The sequence below is a fragment of the Sorex fumeus genome, unplaced genomic scaffold (assembly GCF_029834395.1).
Source record: "Sorex fumeus unplaced genomic scaffold, SorFum_2.1 ptg000047l, whole genome shotgun sequence".
NCBI classification, from domain to species: Eukaryota; Metazoa; Chordata; class Mammalia; order Eulipotyphla; family Soricidae; genus Sorex; species Sorex fumeus.
In genome coordinates, this window is record NW_026606104.1 from 24445478 (window position 1) to 24470934 (window position 25457).

At 38.0% G+C, this 25457-nt stretch overlaps 1 protein-coding gene across 8 annotated transcripts in view; it reads left to right on the forward strand.

The window, feature by feature from the left end:
• ZZZ3 (zinc finger ZZ-type containing 3) overlaps window positions 1-25457 on the forward strand; it is a 64878-nt gene that overhangs the window by 30642 nt on the left and 8779 nt on the right. For 5 of the 8 annotated variants that reach the window (XM_056123744.1, XM_056123745.1, XM_056123742.1 and 2 more), the window contains 5 exons: window positions 2081-3636; window positions 19800-19938; window positions 22239-22386; window positions 22467-22582; window positions 24883-24954. In XM_056123744.1, the coding sequence (XP_055979719.1) occupies window positions 2132-3636; window positions 19800-19938; window positions 22239-22386; window positions 22467-22582; window positions 24883-24954 (1980 nt within the window). In that variant the 5' untranslated portion in view covers window positions 2081-2131. The remainder of the gene's footprint in view (window positions 1-2080; window positions 3637-19799; window positions 19939-22238; window positions 22387-22466; window positions 22583-24882; window positions 24955-25457) is intronic. The other 3 variants (XM_056123748.1, XM_056123749.1, XM_056123747.1) reach the window with 2 other exon arrangements.

Here is a 25457-nt window from a genome sequence, read left to right on the forward strand (position 1 = left end):
AAGATTGTAAATTTTGTTGTCGTGGGTGTTGGGTCCTAGACTAGCTGTTCTCAGGCCTAACTTCTGGTTCTGGTTCAGGAATCACCTCTGGTGGTACCACAATGTATGTGGTGCTGAACCTTGTTTGGGTGCATGCAAGGCAAGTGCCTTAGCTGCTGTACTATCTCCCTGGCCTCTAGATTGTTTATTATAATTCTTACTGGTTTGGGGCTTACTAGTCGGTGCTCAGGGCTTACACCTCGATCTGTGCTCAGCAGGGAATGAATGGATACTTAAAATATTAATCCTCCTTTATTCTGCTTGATGGAAGAACGTTTGGGAAATACCACTCAGTATCACTTAGTTTACCCAAATAGATTTTTGTTTTAGAATTTCTTCAAATTCGTCCCTCCCTCCCTCCCTCCCTCCCTCCCTCCCTCCCTCCCTCCCTCCCTTCCTTCCTCCATTCCCTTCCCACCCTCCCTTTTTTTTTTTTTGAGGAGGGGCACACCTGATGATTCTCAGGACTTCCGGCTCAGGGATCACTCCTGGAGGTGCTAGAGTATAAACATATGGTCTCTACCATATATAATTCCAGGATCAGCAGAGAACAGTATGTGAGGCATGCACCCTACCAACTATACTATGGCTTTGACCCTCAGAATTTTCTTTCTTTTTTGGGGGGCGGGGGGCTCATATCCAGCGGATTCAGGAATTAGTTCTTGCTCTGTGCTCATGGATCACTCCCGGTGGGGATCAATGGACCACATGGGATGCCAGGGATCAAACTCAGGTTCTGCCATGTGCACGACAAGTACCCACTGTATTTTTGTTCTGGCCTCCTGGCCCTCAAATTTCTGTCTTAATACCAAGTATGCACCTTAAAAATTTATCCTGGGGCTGGAGAGATAGCACAGCGGGTAAGGCGTTTGCCTTGCATGCGGCCAACCCGGGTTCGATTCCCAGCATCCCATATGGTCTCCTGAGTGCAGAGCCAGGAGTAACCCCTGTGCATTGCCAGGTGTGACCCAAAAAGCAAAAAAAAAAATTATCCTAGGGGCTAGAGCAATAGCACAGCGGGTAGGGCATTTGCCTTGCACGCGGCCAACCCAGGTTCAATTCCCAGCATCCCATATGGTCCCCTGAGCACCGCCAGGGGTAATTCCTGAGCGCAGAGCCAGGAATAACCCCTGTGCATTGCTGGTGAGGCCCAAAGAGAAAAAAAAATTCTCCTAGCATGAATTAAAACTGTGGTGTGCATAAATACATAGAAGCTAAAAAAAGGGAAAGGATAGAAATATGTTTTTATGCTAGATAAATGTGTTTGCTTGGGAGCTTCTGTCCTGTTTCCTCTGCTCCTTAGAAGGTGTCCTATCGCTTTCTAATTTCTAATTTTATACTTCTAAAGACCTGCTTCTTCTGTTTTGCTCTTAGCCAGTACAAGCTAGGATTGTGATTTCTTTCTGGCTGCTTACTTTCAAAAAATTTTACCGCAGACAAAATTTTAGAAGTTACTTAGATTGCTATCAAAGGACTTTTCATGGTATTTGTTAAAATGAAATTCATTTTAATTCACATAAGAGCCAATTAAAAAGTTGTCTTTTTGCCTCCCTCCCAAGAGTTTTCTAAGAGAACATGAGAAACAATTGGGATAATTTTTATGATAGATTCAAGATTATTATTTAAGTCACCAAAATTAAGTCCTGTCTTTGAGAAACATTTTTTTCTTCAGTCTTTGTGTCTTAGGGTCTGTGAGGCAGATACAGAGAAGCGGATTAAGTGTCCCATGCCTTGCCACTTAATTTGTTGTGTGAGTTGGGATAGGTAAACTGTGTCTCAGTCACTTCATTTGTAAAACAAGGGTTATGATAGTACCTGTAGTAGTTGTTTTTAAGACTTAAAAGTTAATGTACTTAAAGCATATAGTATTGAAACATAAAAATCTTAGCCGTTAATAGTATCTTTTTTGGAAATGCTGAAAAAGAAATTACATGTCACTTATTAATAGGCTGTACTTGGATTAAAATTTATAGCATTCAACTTTTGTTTTAGATATATTAACTATTACCTTTTTCTCATTATTTTGTTTACATTTTTGAAGGTTTCCCAATGAGTGGATCATGATGACCGTATTGTAGGGACTTGCCATAGTATGGCTGCTTCCCGATCTACTCGTGTTACAAGATCAACAGTGGGGTTAAACGGCTTGGATGAATCTTTTTGTGGTAGAACTTTAAGAAACCGTAGCATTGCTCACCCTGAAGAAATCTCTTCTCATTCTCAAGTAAGATCAAGATCACCAAAGAAGAGACCAGAGCCTGTGCAAATTCAGAAAGGAAATAATAATGGGAGAACTACTGATTTAAAACAGCAAAGTACTCGAGAATCATGGGTAAGCCCTAGGAAAAGAGGACTTTCTTCTTCAGAAAAGGATAACATAGAAAGGCAGCCTGTAGAAAATTGTGAGAGAAGGCAAACAGAACCTGTTTCACCAGTTTTAAAAAGAATTAAACGTTGCCTTAGATCTGACGCAACAAACAGTTCAGAAGAAGATTCACCTGTAAAATCAGACAAGGAGTCGGTAGAACAGAGGAGTACAGTAGTGGACAATGATGCAGATTTTCAAGGGACTAAACGAGCTTGTCGATGTCTTATACTGGATGATTGTGAGAAAAGGGAAATTAAAAAGGTGAATGCCAGTGAGGAAGGGCCATTTAATTCTGCAGTAGTTGAAGAACTCACAGGCTATTTAGCCGTCAATGGTGTTGAGGACAGTGATTCAGCTGTTATAAACTGTGATGACTGTCAGCCTGATGGGAACACTAAACAAAATAGCACTGGTTCCTATGTGTTGCAGGAAAAATCAGTAGCTGAAAATGGGGATTCCGAAACCCATGCATCAGTGTTCCTTGATAGTAGGAAGGAGGACAGTTACATAGACCATAACGTGCTTTGCACAGATTCAGAAGTACAGGTCAAATTGGAGGACCACAAAATAGTAACTACTTGCCTGCCTGTGGAACATGCTAATCAACTGACAACTGAGCCAGCTAAAGGTCCCATTTCTGAAATTCAGTCATCTGTAAGGGATTCTGAGGAGGAAGTAGATGTGGTGGGAGATAGCAGTGCCTCAAAAGAGCAGTGTAATGAAAACACCAACAACAACCTGGACTCAAGTCTTGAAAGTATGCCGGTCTCTGGAGAAGCAGAACCATCTTCTGCCCTAGACTGTGTTTCAGCTCAGATGATGTCTTTATCAGAACCTCAAGAACATCGTTATACTCTGAGAACTTCACCACGAAGGGCTGCTCCTTCCAGAGGTAGTCCCACTAAAAGTAGTTCTCCTTGCAGAGAAAATGGACAGTTTGAGGAGAATAATCTTAGTTCCAATGAAACAAATGCAACTGCTAGTGATAATATAAGCAAGCCTCTCATAAATCCTGATGAATTTTCTCAGAAAGAAAAAGGAGTATGTTGTGACTCTGAAAATTATGGGAGTGAAGGACTAAGCAAGCCATCCTCAGAGACAAGACTCAGTATTGGACATTTTCCATCTGCCAAAGAAAGTGCCAATCCGCATATTACAGAGGAGGAAGATGAAGATCCTGATGTTTATTACTTTGAATCAGATCATGTGGCACTGAAACACAACAAAGAGTATGTGTAAATATGGTAACCATGAATTCTGCTTTGTTTATTATTCCCCAAGTTTTTAGTATCTATTATAAAATGTCTATAGAATTTTTATTGCAACTAAGATGAATGCTTTAGCTAAAATTTTAGGTTTAATGCAGTGACTTTTCTCAACTCTTAAAAAAAGCCCCCAAAACAGACATCAACCTTATTGCTCATTTCACTGAATATGGTTTTCTACTTTGGTATTTTCAATCATCTGAATTGATATGTGGAGATGACATGTGGTACTTTTGTTTTTAACAAGTTTCATACTATTTGAGTTCATTCATAAAATGAAAACTTCTTTAATTGTTAACTATAAACTGGGATTTATAGCAGCAGAGCTCTATAAGATATACTTTCTGGGACATTATAGAACAATTAATGGGTGCTTAGAGATTAGATAAGAAAAATAAATGATGGTCTCCAATGCCCTGCCGGTCTTCTTTCCATCCCAGATGTTGCCATCTTGGTATCCTTCAACACCTAGTATTCTATATGTCAATTGAAGTAACTCAAAACTATTTTTGAATTGACTTTATGTACCAAAAATGTAAGACAGATAATTCTACTTCACTGTGAAATTGTTGTTGCTTAAGTAAAAAATTCCTTGAACTTCTGAAAAAAAAAATGACAACAGATATATTTTTACATTAGTATATTTAATTACCCATTAAAATTTTTTATTTAAAAATATGCTTTATGCATTATCTTTGACTTTTGTGACTTTAAGTAGTAAGTATTGCTATGATGGCAAACTATAAATTGTATTTAGTATGTTTCATTTGCAAATGTAGCTTACATATGTGAGAACTTTTCCTTTGATTTTTTTTTTCCTCTCTGCTTTTGTTTTTGTTTTTGTTTTGGGTCATATCTGACTCTGCTTAGGGGCTTACTCCTGGCTCTGTTCTTGGCTGGCAGGCGCAGGGGTGCCAGGGTTTGAACTCGGGATTGGCTGTGATCAAGACAAGTGCCACTACCTGCTGTACTCTCTCTCCAGCCCTAGAGAGGATTCCTTGATTATAAATTAGAAGATAATCTTAAAATATTTTCACCTCTCAGTCTTTGTGATTAAATTAGTTTTAAAAATAAAAACAAATTAAGTGTTATTTTACTTAACTTTTTTTGAAGTATTCTGGGCAATAACAGAAATGAATTGTCGGCCAGAGAAATATACCATATTTAAGCACTGTAGCACTGCCCTCCCATTGTTCATCGATGTGCTCAAGTGGACCCAGTAACATCTCCATTGTGAGACTAATTGTTAATTGTGTTTGGCATATTGAATACGGCATGGGTAGCTTGCCAGGCTTTGCCGTGTGGGCAAGATAATCTCAGTAGCTTGCTGGTCTCTACAAGAGGGGCGGAGGAATCGAACGTGGGTTGGCCGACCCGGCCACATGCAAAGCAAATGCCCTACCTGCTGTGCTATCGCTCTAGCCCACCATATTTAAGACAGGTTTTAATTAAGGTTTTTAATGCAGTTGATCCCAGTGTGATCTTTAACATAACATAACATTTAACATAACATTTAAAGATCTTTTGGTGTGTCCCCAAATAAATTGTTACCAGTACTTATAAATACCATGATCAGCAACAATAGAAGACAGATATATATGTGTGTGTGTGTAAATATATATATATGTATATATATATAATTTTTACTAAAATGCAATAGGCATTTGAATCAGTGTAACAGATTATAGAGACCGATTTGAGAAATAATTATGATGTTTTTGATGTGACAGTTGCCGGATCCTGGCGTATAGCAGATCACCGTACCAAGTCTTGGTTATGAAACATAATACTCTCTTTTGCCATGCATTATACAAATAGTTCAGAATTATATATTGTGATATGATCTCTTTAGCATAGGTCTTTTTCCTGAATATTTTCTCTCATTTATGAATAGTATCTTAATACTGTGGTTGAGGTATTTTATCTGAAATTTTTTACTTATTTTCTTTATAAATTCAATATTTTCCTGAAATAAAGTCCATTTGGTATAGATTAAAAAAATTAAAAAAATTCATGGGTATGGCACCTTCCCTTGCATGCAGCAGACCTGGGTTTTATCCCTTGCATCCAGTATAGTTCCCCTGAGCACCACCAGGAGTGATTCTTGAGTGCGGAGCCAGAAGTAACCCCTGAGCATTGCCAGGTGTGGCCTAAAAATAAATAAATAAAAAGTATTTTATAAGTGAATTTTTTTTCGATTTGAGATTGAGTTCTTACTGTTAATATTACGTATATTTTAAAAAGTGAAGATATTTATGCGTGTATAGTATGTGTCTATACATATTTATGCAGATACAAGAAATCAGAGCATATGTCTTAGAAATATAAACTATTCAAGAAATGCTCTCTTTATACATTGATGGTTATCGATAGTAGAAAACATTTTCCTACAAAATCATATTTTTTATTAAAGTAAGTAAAAGTAAAGGCCCTCCCGTTGATCATCGATTTGCTCGAGCGGGCCCAGTAACGTCTCCATTGGAGACTTTGTTGTTACTGTGTCTGGCATACCGAATACGTCACGGGGAGCTTGCCAGGCTCTGCCCCATTATTGATAATTTAAATTGTGATATTTTATAATCCTAAACCTGTAAGAATATAGTTATGGGAATATTCTCAGAATATATGTAAATCTGGAATTTGAATGATAGTTGCTTTATTAAGACTATGTTCTTCTGACCGGACCTATAGTTACAGTGGCTTAGGCAGTTGCCTTGTACATGGATGGCCTGGTTTCATCCCCCAGCATCCTGAACACTGCCAGGAGTAATTTCTGAACACAGAATCAGGAGCAGCCTCTGAATTGCCTGTTGTGGTCCAAAAGCGAAAAATAAAGGGGGGGAAAAAAAGGACTTCTTAAATTACTGCATCAATGGGTGACTTTAGGCTAAAAGTTGCATTCACTTTTTCACCCTTTGCTTTACTCCATGTCTTTTGAAGAGGGTTGGAAGTCTAGTACAGCAGGTAAGTGTCTTGGGTTCAATTTCTGTCACTACATATAACCACCCCCCCCCCCCCCCCGCCCCCAGGTCCCACAAGGAGTAATCCTTGAGCCAGGAGTAAGCCCTAAGCACTGGGTATGACCCAAAAACCAAAACCAAATATTTGGAAGATGGTGTCTTTTGATACTTACTGCTTATTAGCACTTACTGGTAGTTATTGCTCATCTAAGAGTATTGCTTATATATTCTGAGGGTAGAGATCTTATTATTCAGCCATATTTTAAGTACTCAATAGAAAATGTAGATTCAAACTTAGTTTTCTGAGGACATGAATAAACTAAATATGGTTTCTCTTCCTGTTTAAGCATATGATGAATCTTTTAATGTCTTCATCAAATTCAGCATCGAATTTCTATGCAGAGAAAAGTTGTGGTGTGATTCATTACTATTTGCCAGTGATTTCTTTCAGTAGGTCAGAAAACATTTAAAATTAGGGCTGCATTTTTCTGTAAAAGCACTATAGTAGTCATTTTTTCCTGGATAAAATACCTGGATATTAGTAAATGCACTTCATAATTTACAAAATATTTTCATCTTCTTTCTCATGTGAGCCCCACAGATTCTAGAACGTAGACTGTCCAAGTGGCATTATACAGTTGTCTATTCTAACTAAAGTAAGGTTTTTAGATTTGGGCCATACCCAGTGGTGCTGGGAAAGCCATTTTGCACTGAACATGAACTTGGGTCTTTATGCCGAGCATGTGCTCAGCCTGCTGAGTCTAGGTTTTAGAATGGTTAAAGTACTTAAATTGCTGGTAGAAAAGGAATTAGAATTTTTGTCTTCTAATTCACAGTCTTTATTACTTTGTCTCTATTACTTCAGGTTTCTAGCTTGAGAACTCTTGAAATAGATTTTGTGTGCTCAAAACAGTTCTTTAGGCTAACTTTAATATCTATAGTTGTCATGATTATCTTTATGTGTTTAAGAATATTATAGGTAAGTAGCTTGTTCTATGTATTAAGTGAATGTTTTCATTTTGGGGGGACACCTCTGACAGTGCTTGGGGAGGGGGGGACTTAGTGTTGAGGGAGATCGAATTTAAAACCTCATACTTGAAAGCATGCTCAGTCACTTGAGCCGCATCTACCTGTCTTAAATGCTCTAATACTCAATATAAAATGTATTAATTTGTAACTGAAGATACTGATTTCTATGTACAAACTTGGAAAATTAAAGTTTAATAGCTTAACTTTCCAAAGTATTTGGATAATTTCCCAAGAATGTGAGTGTTAGACTCCAATTAGGTTAAAAGTCAGTGGTTACTAGGGAAAATTGATTCTCAGTGTACCTTTTTAACACATTGTAAAGGCTGTTCAATAATAGCCAGGCTAATTTGGCACAAAGATTATTTCAGGAGAGAGATTACTGTAAGTATTAGGTGTTTGTATGCCCAGTAAACCATTTAATCAAAATAATTCAGTGATTTTATTTTTTGACCACACTTACCTATCAAGTAAAATGTAAATATAAATAAAAGTGATTTTCTGTACAAGTATTTTAAAAATGTGGTAGGCCTCAAGGGGTGGAGAGATATTATAGTGGGCAGGGCACCCAGGTTTTATTCACAGCACTACATATGGCCCCTAACCAGGAATGATTCCTGAGCAGAGAGCCAGGAGCAAGCTGTGTGTGTGTGTGTGTGTGTGTGTGTGTGTGTGTGTGTGTGTACATGTGTGTACATGTGAGAGTTCTGAAGATCAAATCTAGGTCTTTTGCAGTTAGGTTAGGCACTTGACTACTGAGCCACATGCCCAGCCTTCAATCAGAGTGTGGCGCGCGTGCACACACTTACACATGTATAATTTGACCTTTTAAGCTCTGGACTTGCTGCCAGAATAAGGTCTGGTTCTACCTGTCTTAAATGCTTTGGTTGTCTCTGCTTTATATGCTTTATCTGTTCCAATGTTCTGTGACTTTTTAAAGTTTTTCACTTCAAAAAAAATTTTTTTGATGGAGGGGATTGAGGGAGGCTATACACAGTAGTGCTTAGGGTTTTATTCCTAGCTCTGTTTAAGGCTTACTCCTGGAAGTTCTTGGGGGACAATATTCAGGGCCAGGGATCAAACCTGGGTTCATGGATGCAAGGCAAGCACCTTATCTGCTATACTACCTCTGACCCTTTTGATGGTTTTTATGTCACTTATGGTATGCTAGTATTTACTTTTAATAACTCAACTTTTCCTTGTATTTAGCACTTTTTGTTCTCTTTAAATTTGAATCAGAATAATAAATTGTCAGAATTATATGATGATTCTTAGTGGTCCACTGAGGAATTTCTCTTTGTCTATATAGGAAGGCACTAGTTTTAATTGAATTTTAGGCCTATTTTTTTTCTTTTTCTTTTTTGCAGGGGGGATAGTGAGGGCACACCCTTCTATGTTCAGGCCTTATTCCTGGCTCTGCACTCAGAAATTACTCCTGGTGATTCTTGGGGAACGGGATGCTGGGGATCAAACCTGAGTTGACTAATGCAAGGGAAGCACCTTACCCGCTATACTCTCAATCCGGCCCTGGACTGTTAGTTTTAATTATATGTTTGGTTGCTTTCTTGTTTGGAAGTTATGTCTTATGTAAGTTACTTGGTATCTAATTTATGAATAAAAAAGTTGTTTACATATAGTAGTAAATACTTATAGTAATAAACCCCATTAAAAAAAACTATTTGAGACTAATTGAAGTTTAGCTTTTAGTCATAGGAAAAGCTGTTTCATTTTGTTTCAACAATTTTTTTCATAGTAGGCTCAAAACTGTTCTATTTTTATATACTACTCAGACTGTGCCATATATACTTTCTGTGATGACTCATATCATCAGATAGTATAACGTTAAGTAATAAATGGGAAGTTATGTCTGGTGACCTTTCTGCTTTCTCTTCCTGTCCCACCTTCCGCTTCCTTCATTGGGGTATGTTTACCACTCTTTCTTTTACAGTATTATAGGAAGCTGTTTCTGTTTGCTTCTTTAATCTTGATTATATATATGGAAATTCGTAAAATGATCAGAAAGCACTGGAAGATTTCTTAAGGGCTCTCATTTTACAGATTTTGGTGTAATATATTAGGATCTAACATCCACATTCTAGTAATCTTTGTATGGTGGACTTGTAAGTATGTTGTCTGGACTTTGTTCTTTAATTAGAATTGAGAATTGAGTTTTGTTCTGTCTTTAAATAGTGTTGAGAATTATTCTGACAGACTCTTAAATTATTCTAACAGGCTTGATAATGAGTTTGATACTATTAAGACTTATGTTTAGCTCTGTTTGGGGAAGTCCAGAGTAGCCCTTATTTTCTAGGTCTAGTCTATCCTTAATCTTATAGCATGGCCTGTCTGTTTCTCTTATTTTGTTTTTTATATTTTGTTTTTGGACCACTCCCACCTGTGCCCAGGGCTTGCTCCTGGCTCCGTGCTCAGCAATCACTCCTGTAGGACTCAAGGAACCCTTTGGAGTTACAGGGATTGAACCTATGTTGGTTGTGTGTATGGCGAGTGCTCTATCCTCTGTACTATATTTCTGGTTCTTGTTTTCTCATTTTTAAAAGATCTTGTCTCTGGTTTGTTGAGTCTTGAGTGATCTGGCCTTATGAGAACATTGATGTTTGTGTTGTGTTCTGATCCTTGATAATCTTTGCTTGGAATGTAGACCCATGTTTTACAGGTGCACTTTTATATTCAACTAAATACTTAAGGAAACTTCTGCAGATTTATGCATTCTGTCCTTAGTTAAAGCAACATTTTCTTTCTCTTTGGTGTTCTGTTCCACAAATTCTAGCTGTCTCAGCACCCCCAAACCATTATTCTTTTTCTTTTGAGGGGAGTGGAGGGGACTCCCACATTTAGTTGTACTTAGGGACCACTCCTGGCAGTGCCAAGGGGAATCAAGCCAGAGCTCCCACCTGCAGAGTATGCACTGTAGCTCTTTGAGCTATCTCTCTGGCCTCTTCCTGTTCTTTATGCGACCTCTTCCATTTCTACACTGTTGATACAGTACCTCCAAGTAGGACTTATCTCACTTATTTGCTTTCCCAGATCGCAGTCCTTGCAGTTTGTTTATTGTTGAACTATGATTGCTTCTGTATTTTCTCGGGTGTTCTGCATATTTATGGCAGGAGAGTGTCCTTAAACCTGTTGTAAAAATTTTTATTTTTTTTATCTAAAAATTTTGTTTTATTTTTTTGTTGTTGTCAAACCCTTAAAAAGGAAATCTGACTTAACTGTGCGGTGGTTTTGGGCCACATCTAATGTTGCTTAGGGCTTAGTTTTGGCTTTGTGTTTGGTGGTGCTCAGTGACCATTTGTGGTGCTGTGAATTTAACTGGGGTTGGCCACTTGGAGGCAAGAGTCGTAACCCCTGTACTGTCTCTTGACCCTTGATTGTATTTGCACTAGGCATTTTTTTCTCTTTTCTTTTCTTTCTTTTCTCTTTTTTAGGATACTCATACCCAGCTTGCATGACCATTTGAAAGTTCCTTTTTGTTGACTTGTGACCTTTAGATATATAATATTAAAGTACTATTTTTACTTAAATTTTAAAATCAGTTTAAAGCAACCTTTTTTTTTTCTTGTTAAGACACTGAGAAATTGAAGTAAAAACCACTTTAAATTCAAGAATGAAGGTAAACTACTTGACATTGTTAGGAGGTATTAGTATGGTTGGAGCGGAAGTTAACAAATTAGCTTACTTGTTCAGATACAGTTCTTGAGTATGGGTAAATGAAAAGGTGACACAAGAAGGTATGAAACAATGTTTACTTGATTTGAAATGGTAGCCATAAGATATTAAGGAATACAATGGTTGTGTTTTAATTAGCGGTTTTTCTGGTATTTTCTGGGTTGTTTTGCTAGAGCAGATTTGCTGCAGTTTTTCAGAAAGCCACGAAGAATATGGTGTTTGCGGGGTTGTATTGGTGCCATACCCAGCGGTGCTCAGGCTTTCTTCCTGGCTCAGTGCTCAGGCATCATTACTGGTGGGGCTCGAGAAACCATACGGGGTGCCAGGGATTGACCATGGGTGAGCCATGTGTAAGGCAAGAGCCTTCCCATTGTACTATTTTTTCAGACCCACAATGTAGTTATAAATATATTAATTGAGGGCCACACCTGGCTGTGGTCAGGATTAACTCCTGGTGGTGCTCAGGGGACTATGTGGGGTGCTAGAGATTGAACCCAGGTCAGATGTGTGTAAGGCAAATGCCCTACCTGCTATACTCTCTCTGGACCCCCTTTTAAAAATAAAACTAAATATTAAAGTGTTTCTCAGAGAATTATACCTTGTAGTGCACAGGGTTTACTCCTGGCTCTATGCTCTTTTTTCCTTTGGGCTAGTGCCAGGGATTAAATCCTGGGCCCGTACATATAGTACAAGTGTTTTATTGCAAAGACACATCTTTGTTCCCTTGACTTTTCTCTGTTTTATACTTGTCCTAGTTTATCCTTTGCTTAATTTTATTTTCTTATGGTGATTGTAAGTGAACTTAGGCATTCACCGTGTAGTTGTGTTAACATCCCTGTGTTAACATCCCTGGCCTCCTTCCTCATAATTTCTAAATCTATTACTCAGTCACGTTTTAGACATTTGTTTTTGGCCACAGCCGGGCTTTTACTCCTGGCTCTGTGCTATGGGATCACTCCTGATGGGACTGAGGATACCATATGGAATGTAGGAGATTGATGGTTTGGCTGTGTTACAAGGCAACTATCTTACCCACAGTTCTCTCTCTCTGGCCCCAAATTGGTGTCTGCCTTGCTACTTGAAAATGCTTTCGTAGATGAAGGAAGGAATGGCCTGCTTGCTAACAGCTGGCAGTGGGCTGGTGAGACTGTGTGCTTGATTAAGCAAGTGTTAGCTGGGAACTGACTGCTGATCTATAGTTGGTGGAGTGTGCTTTCTGGAAGAATTGTCTCCAACCAGACTGCGAATGGTAACAGAAACAATGCCAGGTACTAACTTCAGCTCTGGCTTCCTTTTTCTTATTTGCTTATTTTCAATTCACTGGCTGTTAAAACTCTTAACCCCCCCCCCCCCACACACACACACACACACACCCCTATATTATAGAACTTGGCGCTGGAGTTTCTAACTTGCTGTACTCTTCCACACTCCTTTCCTTAGTCTCTTTGTTGAAGCCACTTGTAATTCTACAGTGGAGTTCCTCTCCTGGAAGGCTACCTACCTGGTTTCAGTGACGTTTTCTGGTGAAATTCCAGCAGGACTCTCATTACAGTTTCAAGTTGGCCACTGCTCCTTATTTCATAGCAGAAATGTGGCTAGTTTTTTTTCAGTAAACTCTTCGAGTGGAACCTCACATGGAATTGTATTTAATTCTGAGTGTACCTTCTAGTCTAGAATTTCATCTGTGATACTGTATTCAATTTTCGTATCTACTTAGGCTTTTCTTGACCACAGCAGTTTCAAGACTTGATTTGTTGAGGACCTGGGGGCAGTTTTGAGGGATAGAAGTTGGGTGTTGTAGATGCTTTATTGTCGTTTTTCTTGTGATTAGGCTAGGATTGCAGGACTTGGGGAGGAAAACCACAGTGAAAATGTTCATTATGTCTACCAAGGTTATCTACTACTAATGTGATGATTGCTTTAGGAATATAAGAACATTTTTTAATTGATAAATTGTTTTTGATGATCTTGATCACCTAGTAGGATAGTACTTGTCAGGTTTCTCTACTGTAAAGTTGTTCTATACTTTATGTTCTCTGTAGAAAAATTACTATACACCCTATAATTGATTATATGGTATCTGTATGATTTATTTGATATTTATATCTATGGATTTTTTTCTCTTATCTATGTATATCTATATTGCATTTTTGTTGTTGTTTTGGGGCCACACACAGCTGTGCTCAGTACTGAGTCCTGGCTCTGTACTATATAGAATTATACCTGGTAGTGCTCATGGGGCCATATAGGATGCCAGGGATTAAATGCGGGTCAGTTGCGTGCAAGGCAAACATGCTATCTACTGTACTATTTCTCCAGCCCCTGTTTTGCCTTTGGGACCACACCCAGCAGTGTATAGGGGCTACTCCTGGCGGTGCTCGGAACCATCCTGGCAGAGAATCAAACCTTTGCTGTCTGCATGCAAAGCATGTGCTTAACCAATTGAACTATCTCTCTGACCCCAGTCATTTATTCATTTTTGGGGGGACACACCCAGTAGTGCTCAGAGCTTTCTTCTGGCTCTGCTCAGAGATCACACCTGGCAGACATAGGACCATATGGGTACTGGTGATGCAAAGGCCCTACCTGCTGTACTATTACTCCAGCATAGATCATTAGTATTTTTCCTCCCTTTTCTCCTACACTTCTCTTCTTTATTGTCATCATTTTGTGGTATCTGTGATTTACTCACTTGGTTCTGGTTCTCTGGGAATTTTGTTTATTGTGGTATTGAGTATCGCACTAGTTATGTTGGGTTCATAGTCAGCAATGTGGGAATGTGCTGGATCAAACAAGCAGCCTCACACGGGGCAGGTAGGTTTTGCAACCCTGAACCACATCCTTCAGTCCCAAATAATTTTATAATTTAAATATTGTTGCTCAGAATGTCCTAACATTGACTGCTAAAAACATATTGATTCTTTATTTTTGTTTTGAGCTACACTCAGAGATGCTTAGTACTAAGTCCTAACACGGTGCTCTGGTGGTTTGGAGTTCCATATATGGTACTGGGGATCTAGCTGTGGTAGGCTGCATACACGGCAGACACCCTGCCTGCTGTACTACTTTACAGACCCCCTTCATTGACTACTATATCCCATCAAGATTTTTTTTAACTTAAGTACTTTCTTTCTGATGCTACAACTAGTTAAGGCTCACCGCCAGTTCGACAGTCTTGGAACTTCAGTTCCATTTACTAAAGAACAGGACTAGAATCTTTTCTGTCCATAGCTACTCAGGTGTTGCGTTTATTTAGCTGTCTCAGGTACAGGACAGGAAAGTGTGTATACTGTGTGTAAAAATGTCTACATATATTCTTTTTGGTTTTGGACTGTACTGGGATGTGTGCTTAGAGGATCAGATGAAATGCTGGGAATTCAGCCAGGATTTACTAACATAAAGGCAAAGCTCCCTGTTTTATCTCTCACCCTATATTTCTTTATAGTAAGCTAGCAGTTCATATTTTCACTCTTTCTGTAATTCATTATATTATTATCAGGATTATGCTATCTAATACTAGCTTTTTCTGTAAATTTCCACTTTTAAGAAACAAATTTCCTTTGTCTTCCATTTGTTTAATTTTAGTTCTAGTATACATGTATTGATAGCATTAAAATTGCCAGTGTTTATTCCCCACAGAAAATAATTACCAACTAAAATACAGCTCTTAACAGTCAGGTATTTTAGTTTATAGATATCTGTGATTTCTTTTTTTTTTTTTTTTTAGATATCTGTGATTTCTAAAGTGAATGTACCTTTACCTTCTCCAATGATAGTATTTCATACATTTGTGATACAGGAGCTAAAACCTTTTGTCACAGTTTGCATTTCTGACATTGAATTATTTTTAAAAACCTTCTGTATACATTAAGACTAATTGTTCTAAACAATGTTACAGGTTTTAACACAAACTGATACCATGTATCTACTGTTATGCTCTCATATGTAATAGAATTATTGTTCTTAAATTCTCCTTTGCTTTTCCTACCTCCCTCTTTCTGTACTTCTGGAAATAACTGACCTTTTGTTTATTTATTTTTGACTTTTCGGGTCATACCTGGCAATGCTCAGGGGTTACTCCTAGCTCTGCACTCAGGAATTACTCCTGGCAGCTCTTGGGGGTCCATATGCCAGGGATAGAACCCCAATTGGCTGGGAGTGTGCAAGTCAGACTCCCTACCTGCTGTACCATAACTCCAGCTCTGGCCTTCTTTTTAAAAAAGTATCTCTGTAATTATGTCCAAAATGTCATTCAATATGTAGCTTTTTCACCCTGGCTTAGGATCATTATGTACTTAAATTTCATCCATTTTTTGATGTGATAGCTTATTTCATTTTAGGACGTGTTGCAGTTTGCTCATTTATATCAGCTAAAGTACATCTTGTTTGCTTTCACTTTGGTGGTTATGAATAAAACTGCTATGTTTTCATAAAGGATTTGAGTGTGCATAAATTTTCAAATTAGTTGAGAAAATACTTTAACGTATATATTTAAATTTTTAAGACGGTCTTAATGGTATAATAAACTATCTGGCTGCAAAAAAACCCTGGCTGCAAAAATGTTTTGTGCTGTACTAAGGAGGAAAGAACAGTAAGATACAGAATCAGGATCATTGATGTAGAATTCTTTTAGTTTGGGTAACATGGTTATGAAAGTATTAATGTTTCACCGTGAAATTACAGGGTTATTCATGATTGAGTTTCAAGCACAAAATGTTTCAACAGTGATTCATTCACCAGTGTCCACTTCCCCTAACCAATCATGCACCTCCACCCCTATTTGCTTCCCACCCACCAGTCTTCTTCTAGGAGAGGCACTTTTTTAAAGAAAGTTTTGCACTGTGCTTTACAGTACTTTTGTTAATAGTGTTTTCTACATAACACGTTACCACCTTTCAGCACCACCTCCTCCTCCCGGCTGAATGTTGTCCATCTCCCCCCCTCCCCCCCGCCCTCGTCCTATCCCCCAGCTTCCTCAAGTGCCATGTTTCCTACTGAATACTAGTTCTCATGTTCTTGGTTTTCATTATCTTCGGGTATTTGTTATTCCACCATTATATCCTGCTCCCTCTGACTAACGTGTAGCAGCAAGTTTCAGTACTTTTCTTATGGCTAAAAACATAGTTCTCAAAAACGTAGTGTTTTTTCAATAATCAGATTAGTATGATGGACCTTCACAGACCCACAAATTATAGTCCTTACAATCCAAAAACAGTAACAAGAAGTCTCAAAATTTGGTTTCTGGTGCCCACTGGAGCAAATCAGTGAGCAATGGAAGGATGGTGCTACAGTGCTACAATACAAACAGTCCTGTCCTATTTATATTCTTTTCTTTGCTTCCTTCAATTCCTTTTCTTCCTCTTCTGGTATCATTGTTACTCATTATTATACCTAAGCTACATGTCTGGTTTATCTTCATAGTTAACCAAAGCTCTACTCACAATTTCTCATTCTTTTAGTGAATAATTACTGAATTAATGATTGAAGGAACTTTCAGATTGATACCTGAATTAGGTTCCTGTTTTTTTGGAGGTGAAATGGGTAGAATTAAAAATAGATTCATCCATGTGAAACTTTTTAAAGCTATCACTCCAGGTATGGTTTTTTGGTTCAAGTGCATATATGTGCGTGCATGCATGTGTGCGTGCATGTCGTACACATGGGTTGGTGTTCAGGGCACACCCATCTGTCTGCGCCCAGGTAGATGAGCACTACTTGTGCTTTTCTGGCTCTGAGCTCAGGCATGATTCCTGGTGGGGCTTGGACACGTATGGGATACTGGGGATCAGACCTGGATAAGCTGCATTCAAAGGAAGTGCCCTGCCTGCTCCTATATCCCCAGTATCACTTTAGTTTTTAAATCATTTGCCTTTTGCATAAGTATGTGTATGATGAGTATTTTTGGAAATAATTAGCTGGGTTAAAAGACCTTGAACTCACAATTTTTTTTCCTTTTTTGGGTCACACCCGGCGATGCACAGGAATTGGTTACTCTTAGCTCTGCTCTCAGGAATATTACTCCTGTTGGTGCTCAGAGGACCATATGGGATGCTGGGGATCAAACCTGGGTCGGCCGCGTGTAAGGCAAAGGCCCTACCTGCTGTGCTATTGCTCCAGACCCTTGAATTCACTATTTTATCATACTCTTTTTACTTATTCTGGACTTGTGAGCCTGTCAATATGATAATCATTTAATTTTGGCTAAAGAAAAGAAAAAATGGGAGTTCAAGAGTTAGAATTTTTCTCTCTGTTGGAATTGTTTTCTAAGTCAGATTAATGGAATAATTTATGTTCTGTGAAAGTTTGTTTACTGGTTTATAATAGGGAGCTTATTGTTTCAGCACTACCTTACAAGCCCAAATAAGTTTGCCTGACAGAAAAAATAACTAGCTTGTGTGGTTTGTATGCCTCAAAGCAAAAAAATAATAAATAAAAAGGCATATATTGAGTTTGACTTTACATCTATAACTTAACCAGGAGTGACTTAATATAACCCTTGTATTTCAACTCGAGTTCTAATTTTTAACTGAAATATTTCTACTTTGAGAGGAATTTCACCCTTCAGTGACAATACTTTTTACCTTAACATTTTGCGAGGGAATAATTAATAGGATTCTTGAAGAATAAAATTTTTGTCTTTTTTTTTTCCGGTGGACTGAGAAAATGTTTTGATTAAAAGTGCTATGTTATCATATGTCATGGCTAAGAACTTCAGGGTGGTCTTGCTTTACCTTTCAAACTTCTGCTCATTTGCTGACTTGTCATTTAAAAGGTTTAATATTTACTTTTATTGCATAGGATATATGTCTGCTCCTTTGTTGATTCAAGTATTTTAATTTTTGTTTTGGTTGCCTAAGCAGTGCTCAAGGGTCAAAAATATTTATTGAGTATTTGTATGATGGAACGTGTGCTACAAAATAGGTTTAAAAAGTGCAAAGGGCTGAAGAAAGGTAGATCATTGGGCTCGAGCACCAGATTTGGTTCCTGGGAGATTAATTCCTTTAGTAACTATAGGAATGACCTCTGAGTACCTATTGGAAGAAGCTGCTGAGCACCACTATGTGTGTGGAGTGGGAGGGAGAGAGGGAGGGAGGGAGGTTGTTAAGGGACATGCTATTTAGAACTGACTTTTTATACAAGAGTGAGACAAACAAGTGAACAAAACAGCTGTGTTTGCCATTATGGAATTTATAGTCAGTCTAATATCAAACAGAAAAACAGAATGGGGTTTATTTAAAGCTTTAAATTGTGCTTCACTAATACTTTAGGGACTTAATTATTTATGTTGATGTGACCTTGAGAGGTTCTTTTCTCCCTTCAATATATCTGAACATTTGCATCTCAAGTTAATATGTTTTGATATATGTGTATTGATAGTGTAAATAAACACTAGTCAGGCAGGACAGTTTGAAACATCTAGAAAATGAGAAAAGCCAATTGTTTGTTACATTTGTATGTACCACAATGAGATTTTAGGCGAATGACAGGTAGTAAATTTGTGTAGAGAGAAAATATCTTTAAAGACACCCCCCTTTTTTTTTCTGTTTTGTTTTTAAGCCACACCTGGTGGTGCTCTGGGGCTCTCTATTCAGGAGTCACTCCTGGCAGTGCTCAGAAGACCACATAAGATACTGGGGATGGAATCTGGGTTTGCCACATGAAAAGCAAGCACCTTATCCAGTGAGCTCTCTCTCCAGCCCCTGTTAAAAAATTAAGAGATGTGGGGCTGGAGCAATAGCACAGCGGGTAGGGCGTTTACCTTGCACGCAGCCAATCCGGGTTTGATTCCCAGCATCCCATATGGTCCCACGAGCACTGCCAGGAGTGATTCCTGAGTGCAGAGCCAGTTGTAACCCCTATGCATCGCCGGGTGTGACCCAAAAAGCCAAAAAAAAAAAAATTAACAGATGATATCTTAAGTGCTGAAAGAAAAATAAGATTGTTGATGGGAAGGTAAACTTTTTATAAAATAGGAGTTGTTTACAGAGGGAGCAAATGAGAATCATGAGCCCTTCAGATTATATCTGAATTATTTCTCAGTTTCCCTGTAACTCTGGGCAAGGAAATATATCTAATTTCTTATTCCAACAGATTACGATAGAAGAACTGAATTCGGAGATTCCTCTCATGCCAAAATCTTTAAGATTGTATTTTATTGTTTAACTTTAAAAATAACTTTGGAGAGTTGATGTCTTTCTTTTTTGGTATTTGTTCAGGTTCAAGAGTTAAGAACATAAGGTGGGGAAATAAGGCTTTTCTTTCTCTAACTGATATTTTCTGACTAGGTACTTCGTAACTCAGGAAGACCTCATTTAATCCCAGTAATATGTTTTACTAAACTCTTTCAGGTAACTTTATAAAGACTGTGTGACTTAAAGTAGATCATGGATTGAACTCAGTTTTTATTCCTTGTTGGTACTAGAAAATTTTAGTAAGATATTTTTCTTTGTGTAGTTATCAGAGACTATTACAAACGATTGCTGTACTCGAGGCTCAGCGTTCTCAAGCAGTCCAGGATCTTGAAAGTTTAGGCAAACACCAGAGAGAAGCACTAAAAAATCCTATTGGATTTGTGGAAAAACTCCAGAAGAAGGTATATATTAAGTACTTATTAAGATATATTGAAATTATTTGGTAGTATCCTGGTTTATTCTTTTTCACTGACCATGTTGCTGAAACTAGGATAATCTTTATCTGACTAAACATACAGTGAACTATACCCCCATCAAAAATACGTAAGTGCTTTAGTTGGGTATTTAAATAAGACTTGCTGTCCTGTCCTAATCTTTTCTGATCTTTTCCTATTTTTATTCATTTTGCGATAGTTGGTGTCTTCAGCTTTCAGGAGTTGAAAGTTTCTAATTGTCTTAGGTTTCAGTTACTTTCTTAAATTACATCATATGTATAAAAACAATGGTGATAAAAGCAAAAATTAGTCTAAATATCTTTAAAGTTATGGTCACCAAATCTCTGAGGAGAAATAGAAGTTTAATTTTGAAATACCCCTATTCTTTGAGTAAGAAGTTGTTATGCATTTTTCTGTTTTAAGACAACTTCCTGTCTATTATTAACCACTTAAATGTGATTCAAGTTTTAATTTTATTATTTTATTTTGGGGGGAGGCAGGCTCAATAGCAGATATCAGTCAGCCAGGCTGTTGGCTCAGTGCAAGAGCCCAAGGATGATGCTACACAGGCCTCGCAGTGGCTGGGACTGTCCAGGCCATCTGATCAGTGCTGGGGTCCTTAATGGCTGCTTTTAGCTATTACATTCCAAGAAAATAATTTAAATGCATTAATGATACCTTGTATCATGAAGTAGGGGCTGTATTAATTTAATACATTTGAGAGGCATATATTCGTGCATTGTGTGAAAAGATGCAAGCTGAAAAACTAGGGGAAAGAATCTTCTTTCACCTAAAAAAAATTAGCAGTGGGGCCTGAGAGGGAGTTACAGAAGACTTAGGTGCTTCGCCCAGGCACTTGGCTAACCTTGTCCAAACTCCAGCAACACATATGGTCCCCTAAGCTCTCTCACGAGTATCCTGAGAGCAGAGCTGGGTGTAAGCCCTGAGCACCTCTGGGTGTTGGAAGGAGGGAGGGAGGGAGAAACAAAAAATATCTGAATAAAATGGCGAATTTAGCTATGAGTTACTTTGGGACCCATGGTTAAGCCACATACTTTGATGCTCAGGCCTTATTCCTGGCTCTGTGCTCATGGATAATTCCTGGCTTTGCTCAGGATACTACTATACATGATGCCAGTGGTGCCAGGGTTGGCAAGGCAAACACCTTGCTTCCCTTAATATCTTTCTGGCAAGTTACTTCCTCTGAGTCACAAAAGTGATCAAGTTTTAGGGAATTTTTCACTTGTACTAATTTGCCATTTGAATTTTTCTAGTTGTATGTCTATATTTCAGAGTTGCAAACAGGATCCGTGAAGTAGTTCAAAGGGTTAGAGTGTATGATTTGTAGATGGGAGGCCAGGTTTAATTCCCATCACCATAGGGTTCCCCAGGCTCATTCAGGTGAAGCCCCCGAGCACCAGGCTCTGGATAGACTGGCTCTGCCATCATCCTGGTGTGATCCCAAACAAACAAAAATACAGAATGAAAAATTCAAGACATGTATACTTGATTTCAAAATGTTTCAGAATAGATATCCTAATGAGTAACTTTCACAAGTCCTAATTGTTTTTTCCTTCTGTGATATCTGAATAAAATGAATGTATATATACCTTTATAATCTAGATTCTTATCAAAAGATATAGATCATAAAGATCTGGTGGTTTTAGTGATTATGACAGCTAATGACACCTTCAGAAGTGATTGGTAAAATTTCTAAATCCTGTCTAAACTAAGGGTGTACCATTTTTTGTTTTGTTTTGTTCTTTATTGGGCCACACCCAGCAGTGGTCAGGGGCTATTCCTGGCTCTCTCATCAGGAATGACCCAAGGCAATTCTCAGGAGACTGTACCAGGGATAGAGCCAGAGCTGCATCTAAGGCAAGCACCTTAACTCCTGTACATATTACTGGTACTTAGAGGTGTACTTCTGATTCTCAAAGATGTCATAACTTTTTTGTATATTGGGTGAGAAAGTTGTATGTTGTTCTAAGAGACAAAGCCTTTCTTTGCTATTTATGTTTAAAATAATTCATGATATGTCTGTATAGCTCAGCTTTAAAACTCTGAAAATAGTACTTCGGTTTTGCTAAATTTAGTATCATTTTTGCCATTTTAATATTTAGTCTGTATTTTATTGTTTAATGGATTCAAGCAGTGAATCCCAGTGAAGCACAGTTGATGATGATTTGAATTTGGGATCATTAGAATATTTGGTATAGTTGATGGTTTATTGAATTAAATTTAGATTGTAATTTTTCCCCCTCCAGGCTGATATAGGGCTGCCATATCCCCAGAGAGTTGTTCAGTTGCCTGAAATTGTGTGGGACCAATATACGAATAGCCTTGGGAACTTTGAAAGAGAATTTAAAAACCGTAAAAGACATACTAGGAGAGTTAAGCTAGTTTTTGATAAAGGTAAGAAATTACATAAAAAGAAATTAAATGGAGAATTAAAGTAGTCTTGCCCTAATGTTTATATATAACTTTGTTTTCAGTAGGTTTGCCTGCTCGACCAAAAAGTCCTTTAGATTCTAAGAAGGATGGAGAATCCCTCTCATATTCAATGTTGCCTTTGAGTGATGGTCCAGAAGGCTCAAACACTCGTCCTCAGGTAAGCGCTGCAGTGTCTTGGAATAAGACTGTTGGAATTACAGATAAAACATTTCGCCATTTCACCATGTTTCTGGTTTATAATTTTAATTTAAAAAAATTCTGTTGCGAAGATTAATGCAACGACTACACTTTATTTGAGGTGTTCACATAAACTTGGTTGTGATATGCTAAAGATTTTACTAATGAACAGGCAGTGCCAGGTATTGAATTTGCCAGCTCTAGGCTTTAAGGCAGGTGTTCCTGGCTTGTCTTAAAATTTAAGCAGTCTTTTATTCAACAGTAGTGTGTCATAAACTCTAAAAGTAAAGAACTGTCTTGCACTACTTCCTAGCTTTGAATTTTAGGTACTATTTATATTAAACTCTCCAAGCTTTTGTATAATATGGTTCTTTTAGGATTGTTGTCAGGATTAAATGAACATGTAACATGCTTCATATAATGTTTGACATGTATTCTATGTATTATAGTGACATACATACTCAAAGTAAGAATTCTTTATTTATTTATTTATTTATTTATTTTTTTTATTAGTGAAAAACCTTGAGGTACAGTTATAGGCTTACAAATTTTGTGCTTGGGTTTCAGTTATACAATGATCAAGTGCCCATCCCTCCACCAGTGCCCATCATCCATCCCCATGGGTCCCAGCATCCCCCCCCCCCCCGTCCCATCCTGCCTCTGTGGCAGGGTATTCCCCCTTGTTCTCTCTCTCTTCTTTTGGGTACTGTGTTTTGCAAGAGAGGCTTTGAGTGGCAATCATGTTTGGTCTATCGACTACTTTTAGCATGCTTCTCCCACCCTGGGAGGGCCCTCGCAACACCCTTCATTTGGTACTCTCTTCTCTATCTGAGCTTCCTTTTCACCTAGAGCCTGTGGCTGGCCTTCCATTCATGGAGCAAAATTCCTGGTACTAATCTCAGCCATTCCTGGGTGTTACTCTCCCTTTTTGTTGCTTTATGTTCCCCAGATGAATGCAATCTTTCTGTGTCTATCCCGCTCTTTCTGACTCATTTCGCTTAACATGATACTTTCCATGTAGTACCACTTGTATGTAAATTTCATAACTTCATCTTTTCTAACAGTTACATAGTACTCCATTGTGTAAATGTACCAAAGTTTCTTTAACCAGTCATCTGTTCTTGGGCACTCAGGTTTTTTCCAGATTCTGGCTATTGTAAAGAGTGCTGCAATGAACAAACAATTGGAGATGTCACTTCGACTATACCTTTTTGCCTCTCTGGGATATATTCCCAGGAGTGCTATAGCTGGGTCAAATGGCAGATCAAATTCTAATTTTTTGAGAGTCGTCCATACTGTTTTCCAAAAGGGTTGGACCAGCCGGCATTCCCACCAGCAGTGAAGGAGTGTCCCTTTCTCGCCACATCCCCGCCAGCACCAGTTGCTTTTGTTCTTGTGGATGTGGGCCAGTCTCTGCGGTGTGAAATGATATCTCATTGTGGTTTTGATCTGCATCTCTCTGATGATTAGTGATGTAGAGCATTTTCTCATGTGCCTTTTTGCCATTCGAATTTCTTCTTTGCGAAAGTTTCTGTTCATTTCCTCACCCCATTTTTTGATGGGGTTGGGTGATTTCTTCTTGTGGAGTTTAACCAGTACCTTGCATATCCTTGATATTAACCCCTTGTCGGATGTGTACTTGGTGAATATCCTTTCCCATTCTGTAGGCTGTCTTTGTATTTTGGTCAATGTTTCTTCTGAGGTGCAGAAGCTTCTTAGTTTAAGATAGTTCCATTTGTCTATCTCTGTTTTCACTTGCTCGGCCAGTGGCGTGACATCTTTGAAGATACCATTAGCTTCAATATCATGGAGAGTTTTGCCGACTTTGTCTTCAATAAACATTATGGATTCTGGTCTGATGTTGAGGTCATAAATCCATTTTGATCTTACTCAAAGTAAGAATTCTTTGTAGTGAATATGAGCTGGATTTCGATCCTGGCTTTGCTGCTTGATAGACATTTTGTCAAAGACATATCTTTAAACCTTGATAAACATTAATTTCTAATCTGAGTTCACTTTTTTCTTTGAAATGAAATTGCTATCATTTATATTAAAAAATTCATAGGCTAACACCAAATAAGATAATGAACTGTGAAAACATTTGGTGAGTAATTACATATTAATTATGTAAAACATTTGGTGAGTAATTGCATATTAAAATTAACTGACTGATATTTAATATTGATAAATAGGTTTACAACTTTTGTGACAACAAGGAGGTAGGGATAGTCTTTGGGTTTTGTTTTGTTTTGTTTTTGATCAAAGCCTTTTTTATTGCAGATGATAAGAGGCCGCTTATGTGATGATACCAAGCCTGAAACATTTAATCAGTTATGGACTGTGGAAGAACAGGTAATAGATATTTCTAAATAGTTTAAGCTTAAAAAGGAAGACCTAAAATATTTACTGATTTATGTGACTATATATTTTTGTATTTAATTTCTCTAATCACGAATTTAAAATGCTTTTAATTCCGCTAATCATGAACTTAAAGTGCTTTTACTTGTTACTGTTGTGTATCTGTTTGTTTAATTCTCTTTCGAGGTGGGTGCCAGGAATTAAGTCCAAGGTTTTATGTGTAAATGAGGCACTCTTATCACTGAGCCACATCTCTGGCTATGCAGTTTTGGGTACGCTGGCTATTCATTTTTGGGGTTCATTCATTCATTCATTCATTCATCATCCTGTTATTCGTCGATTGCCTCGAGCAGGCCCCAGTAACGTCTCTTTCATCCTAGCCCTGAGATTATATTCACGGCTCTTTAGGAGAATGAGACCCATCATTGTTACTGGTATTTGGCATATTTGGTACGCCACGGGGAGTTTGCCAGACTCTGCCCTGTGGGCAGGCTACA